We start from the raw sequence: 14,127 nt of genomic DNA, 5'->3' as shown, positions 1-14,127 counted from the left end.
GTATTGTTTGGTTTTCTCAGTTTACCTTAAAATTTACAAATTAAATCATTATACTAATAGTTGTCGTTTAATTTTGATTAGTGTTTCATACGAATAGGTATAAGGAATATTGTTGTTTGTTTTTTACAAACAAGGAAAACATAGACAGTCCATAGAATAACTGGCATTTATTCCCCTGTACCAATCACCATAAAGTAACGAAAAAAAAACATACCAATCACCATAAACATAGAAATCGTTTATTATTTGCGATTATGGTCTGTAAAAGAACCGTAATCTTAGCTGTTTCAGTGAACTCAGGTCTTAAAACAACCGCATTGAAAACCAAAAACAGAAAGAGCTTACGATCCCCTTGAAAGCCAGTAACTCACTCATAATACTCTCGGTGATGCTGCCTCTGTGCCTCTGGGTCGTGAATGATCCGCCTCTTGGTTGGCCTCCTGTTCCTTTAATTTTGTTTTACTTTATTCTATATGGCCCTCAATCCATAAAGAATATCTATGTTATCTAAATAATTCAGCTTCTACCTAAGAGAATAAAATCTCATAGTAAAAACTGCAAAATAAAATTAAACTTTTAAATAGTTTTAATTAACTGTAAACGAAATAGAGATGCTGTATTGCATAGTTACATAACATGACGAATAAAGCTTTCGAAAAAACCTATTTAAAACAACAAGGACAAACTTTGCTCCATCCCTCCTTCATTCTAATATTTCAAACACTGTGATGGATGAATAATTTACGACAAAGTTTTCGCGGTACAATAAATATTGTCACGTAATCGCATGCCAAACTTTCTGACAAGACGTATCGAGCAGTTACAACAGCAAAAAAAATTTTTCAAAATTATATTAGGCATAAGATCAATTCTATTAATTTCTATGCATAATTTTCAGTTTTATATAAATGATATAATGATATTAAAATATTATTAAAACGATAGAAATGAGTGACAAAAAATTACCTACGCAGAACATATTTATGCCTTCGTTGGGCTACTACGAAAACATAATAAATAGACAGTATCGACTCATTTGCAACAAAACAATGTGACTGATCTGCAAGAAGAAATGAGTTCACATATCAGCCACACCTTACTTTACGGACTACGGACAATTTTCTACGTAGCAAATGTTTTTCTTTCAAAATGCTTTCACAGAATTGTCGAATCTAGCCATAGTTCCCACAACCCATAGTTCTATCATATATATGTATAGGACCGAGTACCGGGGACAATTTTTTTTATTACATCATTTAAAAACAATTTATTTGTTAAGGAAAAACAATTGTTTGAAACGTCAAGTTCAAATTAGTTTTGTATATGTATTATAATAATCTTTCTCATCTTTAAATATGTATGTTTATTTTTAAATGAGGCACTCAGTAAATGGATTTCAGTGGGTATAATATATATAATAAGCTGATGATTGAGCGTTTACTTTGAATCATTAAAAGCCGTATTCATTTATTAATGAACTCGCCAAACCTATTAATCAAATAAGAGAGGCACTCAACTCGTTTGAGGCTTTCATGGAAGCCTCAACAAAATGGCGTAGATTTATTTAGCATTTAAAGTGAATGTTTTGTTTCCTTATATCTTTATTTCGCAACGTTATTTAGGAACGACATTTTAAAAAAGTACTAATAAGTTCAGTGTTTGTTCTATTGTTCTATCTAAACAATCTCTTTATTTGTCTTTATTTAATTATTTAAGTTTACCACATCATACATAATGCTATATATTGAAGTTTACCACATCATACATAATGCTATATATTGAAGTTTACCACACCATACATAATGCTATATATTGAAGTTTACCACATCATACATAATGCTATATATTGAAGTTTACCACATCATACATAATGCTATATATTGAAGTTTACCACATCATACATAATGCTATATATTGAAGTTTACCACATCATACATAATGCTATATATTGCAGTTTACCACATCATACATAATGCTATATATTGAAGTGCACCACATCATACATAATGCTATATATTGAAGTTTACCACATCATACATAATGCTATATATTGAAGTTTACCACATCATACATAATGCTATATATTGAAGTTTACCACATCATACATAATGCTATATATTGAAGTTTACCACATCATACATAATGCTATATATTGAAGTTTACCACATCATACATAATGCTATATATTGAAGTTTACCACATCATACATAATGCTATATATTGAAGTTTACCACATCATACATAATGCTATATATTGAAGTTTACCACATCATACATAATGCTATATATTGAAGTGCACCACATCATACATAATGCTATATATTGAAGTTTACCACATCATACATAATGCTATATCTATGGTATAGGTTACAAACTCCTTATCTAAAATGTATGACAATTTAGCTTTAAGCTAACCAGAAGTTTTTTTAAGCAGAAAAAAATACCAGCAGATAAGTACTGTTTAATCGCGAAAAATTCGAAAGCGAGTTTTTTCCAAACGGAATTCGGAAAGTTTGCTATTTTAGACCTTGGGACGACAATGTTAATGTCCTGTAAGAGGTCACTGCTCTGTATTTGATGATTTAGCAATTTATACAAGAACGCAACACCGGCTAAAGATCTCCGATTTCTCCGTACAGTGATATTAAATTTCTAAAGTCGAAGTTGTTTTCTCAAAGACAAACCATTGAAAGGAGCAACAGCTGATTATTACAATATAATAAATACGTATTAGTTGTTAGATGTTATTTTTTTCTTAATAGTAATCAATGATTTGGCGTGTTACCCGCTCGATTTATGTGCCGCCTAATTCTTGTTAACAAATTATTAGTGCGATTCATACACACGATTTATATAAATTGGCATCAAGGAACTTCAATCAGATTAATATTATTTAGAAAGAATGATTATTAAAATGACAAAATATTTAACATTAACAAAAACAGGTGAGTGTGTATAACTTTTAAATAATAGCGTTATAAAATTCGTACGAATACTGTATTTAGTCTAGACAGCTATAATAAGTATGGAGATTAAATATGATCGTAATTTAGCACTTAAAAATTGAATAATTTTATTTATACTGATATTTCGTTTGCGTTGACATTTGGCTTGCTATTTGTAATTTGATATAAAGATTAATTCTATGAATAATAATGAAAGCATGAATGGCTAATTGAGGCCGCACATTCGACACATTAGACTAGAATATTATTATGCTGAGTCAAAATAATAACGAATATGTATTGTCACGATATTATATGCAAGAGAAACTGATTTTTTTTAACAAAACCAGGAACAATTTTGTTGCTGTTATTTCGCTGTGTTGCAATTAATTTAAACCCTTTCAATCTAGCTCGGCTATTGTGATTCCGTATACCAAGCAATCTACTGTTGGTTAAAATTAACTAAAATTTCATATGAATAAAATTGTTAACAAGATTTTACTTTAAAATCAATAGGATTTAATAAAAAAGTAAATTTACTTGTTATTATTAATATATATATATATTGTTGTTATTAATAACCATTTTTAAAATGTCAGACAATACGACATTAGAGTTCTTAGTTCTATGAAGTGTACAATTTACTAATTACTTTGGTCTTGCAAAATGTGTCAAGACTCCCTAACGTAAATTACTGTCGCTTCGTGATCGGCACCAATTCAAGACTGTTGCTGGTTTCAGTAGCAGCAGAGCCTTCGCATTTCTTTACGACTCTCCAGTCATTCTTTATCATTACCAACTAAAGAATTTTACTCATAAATTAATTTTAGTAAAATACATTTTCTCAGTTTACTGTATATTAATGTTATATAAAAATTCGCTTGTAGCAGCAAAGTTCAGTTCGCCTTTTTAATTTATTAAAGCAAATCAAAATTATCTTACATTAAGTTTTGACTTTTAAACCACATCATTTATTTCAATTAGACCTATTGAAAAGGTATATTTGAAAGACAAAATTACAAGGTATTAAAAAAATACTAGTAGCCCTAAAAAAGTAGCCTCATCTAGATAAGAATGGACAACAAACTCCAAACTTACTCTTTTAAAATAGTTTTACCAATAGTTTGTAAACATTGATTTGATAATCATGTGAGGAGTCTGTACCGAGAACAAAATAACTACTATACTGAAATAACCGCATGGTGTTATAAAAAACTATATTATTATGTAGATACATGGTGCTCGCATATTTACAAATATTGCAACTAAAGATTTTACATTATTATTTATAAAAAATAACTAACATACAGTCAAACAGTATGTGAGCTACGTCAAAAGCAACTATAAACCTGTATGATAAGCCAGTCCAGTTATCAACCAGTTGATTTCGTCTTGCTTGAGTGTCCTAATTTCTGCATTTGGAACAGTTGTGAATTGACAGGTGGCCTGATGCTTCTAAAGCCTCATAACACTTTGCCGCAGCTCGATATATTAACAATTTTATCTTATTGTTCTAGGAACTAGCAGCCGCTACGCCCACGCAACGCAATTGGCGAGGCATTCTCATAGCGCTGTTGGTGATAGCGGCCGTGCTCGGATTGATAGTGTTTAGCATAGCACTGCTCACCCCCACAGGAGACGATGGAAGGGGCCGCGGAAGACGGCCTACACTTGCCGATGTTCTTACGGAACATTATAAGCAATTTAACGGCACTTGGTTATCAGGTGAGTTACACTCATAAAGTAAAAATATTTATAGGTTTTGTCCTGTGAAAAAATACTTTGAGTTTTGGTGATAAATACATTATAGCGTATCCTCATTTTATAAATAATAGACAACCTTCAAAGGAATGCTACGTGTTGAATCATTGTTGCTAGGATATATTTACATGAGGATGATATTGATCTGTTCGCCTCAAGTGTGGTGTCGGCAAGGGGAGCTCTGAGTTCTTTAGTGGAATAAATAGTGTATCATAAGTTATACGTACGTATTACTCAATGCCTTTTAGTTAGTTTATTGATTTCTTTAATAGATAAAGATGCTTGGATTAAAATGATTTTATTGTTACCAATCCCTTTAATGATTAAGTACTGAATTTATGTAAAGATTTGTTTAATAGCATAAAAAGAAGTTTATGTATAGTAAAAATAAAATATTTTAATACGCCAAGTTCAAAAATGTATAAGTTTAATACTCCAGGCTTATACGTATACGTAGTACGTATATGTTACGCTCCTCTATTAGATACTTTTTGGAAATTCCATCTCACAGCTCATCCTTAGGCAATTCGTTTAGAATCTCCGCCGTTAAGTTGTGGAACACGCTCCCTAAGATTGGCACCTCCCTAACCTTATCCTATCCTGTTTAATCGTGACTTTTTGTATTATTTTAGATTAAGTTTGGTTCTATAATTTTTTAGTGTTATTCGTAACTTTATTTTTGTTTACTTACTAACTTTACTTTACCTGATGTTAAATGATACCGCCCGCCGCCCATGGACACTCTCAATGCCAGAGGGCTCGCAATTGCGTTGCCGGCCTTTTAAGAAATGGTACGCTCTTTTCTTGAGGCAGCTGGTTCCACATAGCGGTGGTGCGCGGCAAAAATTGCCTTGAAAAACGCTCAGTCGTGGAACGGCGGATGTCGAGGTGATACGGGTGGAATTTTGTATTCTGCCTCGACGTCCGATGATGAAACTCAGCTGCAGGTATTAATCCGAACAACTCCTCTGAACACTCTCCATGGTAATGCACTTCTTGTACTTTATACTTAATGAGTTTTTAAGTGTTTTTTTTTTACTAGGGAACCCTATAAAAATCGCTTGTTAGCGAGTTAGACCACCCGTTGCATCCCTAATAATGTATGTTTTATTGGGAGGAAGGGATTATACTCGTCTAACAATCACGCGAAACATTAACCAATAAAGTCAAACACCGTCTAACACGCCACTAAACTCTTTTCATTATTCTTGCAAAATATCATTTCAACACGGAGCCGGGTCGTACGTTCACCCTAGGGCTGTCACGAACAACGTTCATTTTTATTACTCAGCTAGAGGGTAGCACACAATAAACAACAAAATTATTAACACCACTGGCCATTCACAATCAGAAGATGGCCGGAGCAGTTTCTATAAAATCCATGTTATATTAATATTAAAACGTGAAACGGTTCGTTTAATTGTGATAAGTGAATAAAATCTGTAGTCCATCACAGATATGTGACACGATCACAATGTACAGCGGCTTGACGTCTTGGCGTTGCATAGAGATGTAGGGTCTCTCTGCATCTTCTAACGCATTAACCACAGAGAGTGTTCAAAAGATTTGTTTGAGTTACCTGCAGCTTAGTTTCATCAACGTCAAGGCAGACAAAATTAATTCAACTTAGGGTCCATCAAGAAAAGAGCGTACCAATGTTTAAAATTTGGCATTGATGGTGTCCATGAGCGGCATAAATCTCTTTGTTGAATCTATATAATAATAATATTAAAACATAATCGGTGATCACTTAACGTTAGGTGAGCCTCCTGCCCGGTTGCCATTTGCTTTTCGCCCGCACAATCTTTACCTGAAATTTCTGACTATTGATAAGTGTGTAGTTATTACTTTTGTTCATACGCCTGCCACGTTATATCCATGGTGTCAAATTGTGCACACTAGGCTGAATGAAGACCGTAAGTTTTATTATACAATTATGCCATAAAAAGAAAACCCGTGCCTACCCTTTGCTAAACAACGAATAATTTACCTTTGAACAGTTTTTAGTTAGTAACAACTTATTTTAAACCGGACCGTAGCAGGTCAATAAACTTTGATGTACGTTAATATATCAAACGAAATAATAATCTGATGCAGTCTGATGTATATGAAATTAGGTAAAAATAATTGTTTTTTTACTAGTTCAATTGTTTATTAGACTTATGGTATTATATTTATTTATACAAGTTTCCGCATCGTACATTCTATATCTATATACTATAGACCATGTTACAAACTTTTTTATCTAAAATGTATGACAATTTAGGTAATCAGACGTTTTTGTTGAGAAAAGAAAATACCTGCGAAACAAGCTTTCTTAAAATTCATCAGCCTACTACCGACTATATCCAGCTCGCTATAAGTACTGTTAAATCCATTATAATCTTGAAGAATTCGAAAGAGAGATGCCTGAACTCCTAGGTTGGGTTTTCCAGACGAAATTTGGAAAGTTTTGCTGATTTTAGACCTTGGAACGACACTGTTAATGTCCTGTAAGAGGTCACTGCTCTGGATATTATATTAAATTTCTTACGTCGCTGATGGTCGTGGCTAGGTGTCGGGTAAACGATTGTTGAATGCTTTTAATGCGTTACGAATATATATAATGTATCATGTTATGCTCGTCCCCTTTATTGTTGCAAAAGTTGAAGGAGACTTTGAATTTGTACCTCTTGTTTTAATCGCGACACGACGAAATGTTCTATGCCTACCAACTTAACTATTTCAATTTCACCAGGGTATCAAACACAAGACCTTTGGCTTGTACGCCATAGAAGTGGATTTGTTTTAGCTATTAAAGATAAAAACAGTTAAACATAGTACCTAGGACGATATAATATATTCAGTTCATATTTTTACTTTTAAAACATTTTTGTCAACCTTAAACCCTGAAAGATGGAAAGGTCATGGAAAGAAGGCAGAATCATATGATTCTACAATACATATATATGTATTTAAGAAATTAAAGGCATAATTTATTCCGGTACTTTAATTAAATGCAATAATAAACGAGTTCGTATAAAACTCCATTTCGCAGTAAATTAAACTAAATCTCAGGCAGAGCGTTTTCAAAAGTAAATTGAATCATGAGCCGAAGAATGCCTTTTTACTCCTTTTAATAATATAATGAAACTATGCAAATAACTCGAATTTATAGTTTCAACGGATATTTAAATCTTGCCTCGAGTTTTAGAACCTAAAATTAGATAAGTTACATGTCTATATTTTAATGAATAAGCGTAAACCAAATGTTAGCAATGATCGCACACTTGAAGCCAAAATGTAATAGTTTTTCTCACTCATACATTGTAATATAACATTCTTGTTTTCGATTATGTCCAAAAAGTTGCATACCTAGCTTATGTTAACCTTTTTGTTAACGTCGCAACCCCATAATTTTACGTTAGTTATAAGTTTGTTGAAACCCAGTATCAAACAAAGTGTTTCATTTCACATATATTTGAACATAACTACAGCACGGCTGTTATACCGAACTTAATTCTCATATTTATGTAATAAACTGACTCAAAATAGTAGTAGAAATAATATTACAGTATTGTAATATATTTATTAATATATATTATATTTATCAAAAAAATTATCATGTAAAAGAGTAATTAAGGCTTCGTTACCGCCGCAGAAAAGGTTTCTAATTAAAGTTTGCTGAAACGAAATAGATTGTAATAAATTTGTACATTAAAGATGAGTAAGTTGGATTAAATATCATCCTTCAATTATTACGAAGTCGTTAAAATCAACAGTTCCCGATGATTAAATAACGATTATTATGTTTCGAGTTTACAATACAAATTATGATGATGTAGGTTTTTCCTTACGAAAAAGCATGTGAGTAATTATTTTAAGAAGCGTGAAGACCTTCACTTTATTTGGCAACTATTTAGTTTTTTTCAAATATTAAGTTGTCCTTTCTTTAATGTTTAATTTCAGTTTTTATATCTATTAATGTATTTGGTTTTGGCTTGGTACATAAGGTCAAACGGTGAAGTAAAACATCGTGAGGAAACCGGCTTGCCTTAGACCCAAAAAAGTCAACGGCGTGTGTCAGGCACAGAAGGCATGATCATGAAACAGATACAGAAATCTGAGGCCCAGACCTAAAAAGGTTGTAGCGCCATTGATTTATTTTATTTTTTATTTATATTGTCTACGTGGATATGTGTACCTGTAAAATTACATATAAATGAATAAATATTTTTAAAAAATGTATTATTTATATTAGACATTGGAAGGATCTCCACAGTTGTTACATAACTAAAACTTTATTAATGAAACACTTAATTTCAACACTGTTATAATTCTCTTTTGTATGAAAGAGAATTATACCAAGTCAAGCGTAAAGCTTTCAAAAGAGTTGTTAAAAGCCATTAAAACTTACTTCGATCGTTAAAAAAGCGTGTACGGTACAAAATACGTTGAAGAAACAATGCAGGGTGAAAATGGCTATGTTTTTCCACCCCCTTTTTCCCACCCGCTTTTCCCTACGTGGGAACGGGAATATTTGTATAAGGCTTATCGGCTCAAATGGGTAAAAATGGAATCTTGATAAACGACTTACACTGAAAACGAATATTTATTTTGCCGAATGGTCTTAATCTTAAATTTTAGAATTAGCTATCCTTATTTACGGTATTGTTTATATACCAATTGTATGTCTCAATGAATTAAAGTATGTTTTTTACCTTAATTAACATTATATATCTATTGGAGCCCTACCAGCGTTTATATATAGGCATGTAACTGTATGCAAGTTTTGCGGCAGCAGGTTTTGCAGATATTCAATTATTAGGTAACGCTGAAAATGTTAAGAAAATTAAAAACGGCTTAATATAGAAAGTTGCAAATACTTTTATTGTTTTTCAAAGTAATCTCCGTTTCTCTCACATCGTCGCATATTCAACAGTCCGTTTTGTGGGGTCCACTGTAGCATTGTCGTGGTGAAGGAGGATCCTGCCAAATTAGGATAGATAGATTCCGACCAAAGAATTAGGCCATCATTTTTTTTCCTTGACTTCTTCCTTAGTTGGCCGATCCTCGACTGGAAACATCCTCTGAGCTGATTGTGTTTTGGTTTCGAGTTCGTAGCAATATATCCAGTTATCACCTGTGACGATGTCAAATACAGCATTTGAGTCACCACCGTTGAACTTATCTAACATTTGGCGACACGGCGTCCATACGAAGTTCGTCGGTTAAGGTATAGGGAATCGATCTGGTATTTCTCGCGTTTGGTTAATTGTCACGTGTAACAATAGTTTTAGATTTGCCGCCGATTCACAAAAACAAATGACAAATGAATGCAAAATACTATTCATTAGGTTACCAAAGAGTTCAAAAATTCAATGCTTCTAACTGACGAGTTCTAAACATTTTCAATGTTACCCACGTAATCGAATCTATAATTAAGATTGACACTTATCTTAGATTATGTATGTCTAAGATATGTGTCAATCTTAATTATAGAGAAATCATGAACATTAAATCTTTATCAGTTATAAATACTGATATGAATGTAGTTTACAAAAACCAATGGAACAAAGTTACTTATATGAGTGTAGCGTACACTTATATGGCTACGTATCACTTAGTCATACCCTGAAGCGCTAAGTTATGTCGGCTGTTATATAACTTCTCGAACATAGCCTTTGGGGCCTTCAGGCCGGCCAGTCAGTGGTAAGAATAGTCGAGGATTCTCCCTTCAGGTTAGACGAACACTATATCATCATTCCTTCACGTTAGGACCATTAAACTTGTTTAGACTTGTTTTGTCTAATTCATAATGAAAACAATATATTTATATATATATGATACATAACTTGTGTACAATGCAAATTAATTTAAGCAAAACGCAGCCTTGTAACTTAAATAAATAAAAACATACATAACACCGACGTATCTCATACAATATAATCTTAAACATTTAATAAACAAGCTCTTTGGTTATTTTTGAGGCCAATTGCCTCAGTGTACTTGAAATTACATAGAAATATTAAACTCTACAACTTGAAGCTATTAGGTAGGAATCGGTCCCAAAGGTCTGCGCTATTCACGGAAATAACTCGGTGGAAAGTTTGTTATCCTCACAATTACTGCACTCACCTATTGTTGAAGGTATATAAGTTGTTTAAACTCGTTTTGGGATTCTAATATACTTCATTTTACCAAATATTCCACACTTTATCTTCCGTTACGAGTTATTCGAGGTAGCTGCGATGACTCAAATTCAAAAATCATTTATTCATATAGATAACACAATGTATACTCTCAAAAAAAAGAAATATACATTAACTGCTTCTAATTTTACATTTACTGCCAGTTCTCAAATCAAGGGCGTAGAACGGAAGAGAAGAACTGGCAATGAACTCTCTGAACTGAACTTTTTTTTTATTCACTCAACGTTTGTAAGGAGCAACCATTACACCATGTTCCACATGACATCTTAAGTAATAAATAATAATAAAATAAATTAAAAACAAATATTTGTCTCAGATTGTCAAAGATCCTCTAGGTGCAGGAGGCATGGTGAAATAGGAGCACGCACTTACATTCTCGTGGTAACAACATGCAAATGCAAAGTCGAAATAACTAACATCACCGCATACACGAATTCACGACCAATACGACCAGTCACCACAAGTAGCACCCGTTCACGAGTGTGATGCATGACCAGCCATCAGCCCCCTCTCCATATTTTAGGAAGAGAGACAACCCGACTGACTTTTACCATCATGAACTGATGTCTTACTGCTTTGGTGGCTCGCGAATGTGTTGGTAGCTTTTAAAAGTTAGACGTTTGAAGACTCATAAAAGAGCGACCGAATACTATATTTCATTTTAAAACGAATATTTATATTGTGAATTGTGTATTGCTCAGTCTACGAAAATCGCTTAGCACTCGAGTTACTGCTCAGACCTGAGAATACTTTCAAGTCCTAGTCTCAAAGGCATTGGACAAACCATGAACATCGAGCGATGCTAGGCTGTATTACCTGTGTGTTACGATTCATTTTTCAACAACACTTTTTATAACACAAAACTTCTCTATTGTAATGCTATAAGGTACATTTTCAAATTGTGTTTTATTTCTGGTAAAGAAAATTATACTTAATTTGAATGAAATAAGGTTTGTTTTAGGTTTAGAATTGATTTTGTAGTAGTGACAATGTGAAAATTACTCGTGAAAACGGTCTTTGTTAAAAAAACGATTAGGTTCTCTTTCATTAAGGGAATTATTGGCTTTGAAGCAGTTCTGTGAATAGAAATCTTATTTTACGTACGGGATGTTCATGTATTTAAATTTCTACATAAATATATTTCACAATGAGATTCAGTGAGGTTAGGAAAGAAAATTTTAAAAACGTCTGTCTATATGTCGTGGCCCATTCACAACAAAAAGTTCAGCGTATGCCTTAAGCCCGGAATCAAACCCAGGTCGACAATGGAAAGATCAACTCTTCTAACTCTGCTAGGTAAAAGTTATTCACATTTTCACATTTTTTATACAGACTTTACACATAATAAAGACTTAGATTCATTATTATATCGAGTAAAGTAATAAATTCCCAAAACGTGCCGAAAGTTTCTTCATTTCCGATAACTTATTATCTTCAAGTGTTACTTCGTGACTTTTCACAATATTCAGTTTTTACACTAACAGGTGCCGGCGCCTTTGCTTAGAATTAAGAATTATCATTTTTCTTTACCCTTTATATATAGGTTTAAAAGCTCGGTTTCCCTTTCATCCTTACGAGATATGCTTAAACTTTCCTTGGAGAGAAAAAACCATGGGTGCACTGCCAGGGCTCAATGCACCTTATGTTTGAGGTACACGTTGTATTTTTTATTTTATTTCGATGTGCCTGGGGTTGAGATTGAATTGGCTTGGGGTGGAACTTCACCAATTAGCCATAATTGTTTAACAAACACAGAGGTTTTACTTTATAATTAAACCTAAAATATGAAGATTTTCATTGTGTTAATTTTTTTTAATAAAATAATGTAATTTTGTCCCGAACGGCTTCAGTCCACAATTCATTTTTCATTAAGCCATTTTTCATTTTAACTTCAAACAGACTCAACGAGCATTATGAGAGCCTAGTTGTTTGCTCGTGAAAACTAGATGATACTCGCTTTTGTAGCGGATTTAACTAGGAAGATGAAATCCTAAGGAAATATACAATATGAAAATCTAAGAATGGAAAAAGTATTTATTTATTTCGTATTTTTACAGTAACTTAATACTTATACATATATATATATATATCAATGGCGCTACAACCTTTTTAGGTGTGGGCCTCAGATTTCTGTATCTGTTTCATGATCATTTGTAAATTGAATAGGCAAATAGGTGATCAGCCTTCTGTGCCAGATGCACGCCGTCGACTTTTTAGGTCTAAGGCAAGCCGGTTTCCTCACGATGTTTTCCTTCACCGTTCGAGCTAATGTTAAATGCGCACATAGAAAGAAAATCCATTGGTACACAGCCGGGGATTGAACCTACGACCTCAGGGATGAGCGTCGCACGCTAAAGCCAATACTGCTCATTTATATACAATACTAATACAATAGAAAACTTATTATAATAAACTTTTAACTAAGAACATAATGTAAACAAAACAAGAAAAATAACACCTAAACTTTTTATAACTAACTATAATTCTTGTGAATTCAAACGTGACCTGACGACGTCACGACGAACGTGAAGACAGTGTATGTCTCACATGCAATAATAATCACAGTGCGCCAGACACGCATAAGTGGCGTTTCTCTGAGTAAATTTGTACACGCTCGAACTATTGCAAGCAATTCCGACCACACAGAGTGTGATGATTTGGCACTCGCAGCCCCAGTCTTTTCAATATTTCCGCATTATATATTTTACCTCTAAGGACCTTTAAGAAATATAAAGTCCTTACCTACCTGTAACTTGTTGTATCCGATACCCAAGACAAACAAAGTTGAATACATTACTACGTAAATGGGTACAGTCTCTACAACCTCATGTAAATGTAAATCCTTTTAACCATTTTTAATGCTTCTAATCAAGAATAAATGTAGATTCCAAGTAAGATAGACTATTAAACTAAATATATACAAATGTTAACGTAATTTACGGATTTTTATAGTATTATATATACAGCGTTATTTAAATAATTAATATTGTAATTTCTATTAGATCAAAATAATCAACAAAGTGAAAATCTTTTAAAACAAATTGAAGCAATAATTTATCTTAGATATTCAACCCTGTTCGCATTCATCATTTTTGGGATCGCTGAGTCTCAATGGATTTGTGAAATTTATTTTTTCCAGAACATTAATGTATGTTAGACGAATTTTATGAAAAACCTGTATTATTGCAAAATTAAAAGCCTTCATTATATATTTTACATGGAAGGTTTTG

At 32.9% G+C, this 14,127-nt stretch overlaps 1 protein-coding gene across 4 annotated transcripts in view; it reads left to right on the top strand.

The window, feature by feature from the left end:
* Nucleotides 1–14,127, top strand: part of LOC123714522 (inactive dipeptidyl peptidase 10) — a 188,595-nt gene that overhangs the window by 142,467 nt on the left and 32,001 nt on the right. For all 4 annotated transcript variants that reach the window (XM_045668797.1, XM_045668799.1, XM_045668798.1 and 1 more), the window contains one exon: nt 4,463–4,670. In XM_045668797.1, the coding sequence (XP_045524753.1) occupies nt 4,463–4,670 (208 nt within the window). The remainder of the gene's footprint in view (nt 1–4,462; nt 4,671–14,127) is intronic.

Source organism: Pieris brassicae, chromosome 9, assembly GCF_905147105.1.
Source record: "Pieris brassicae chromosome 9, ilPieBrab1.1, whole genome shotgun sequence".
Classification (NCBI taxonomy): domain Eukaryota; kingdom Metazoa; phylum Arthropoda; class Insecta; order Lepidoptera; family Pieridae; genus Pieris; species Pieris brassicae.
Note: the sequence above shows the minus strand (reverse complement) of the source record. Positions and strands in the feature narration are given on the sequence as shown.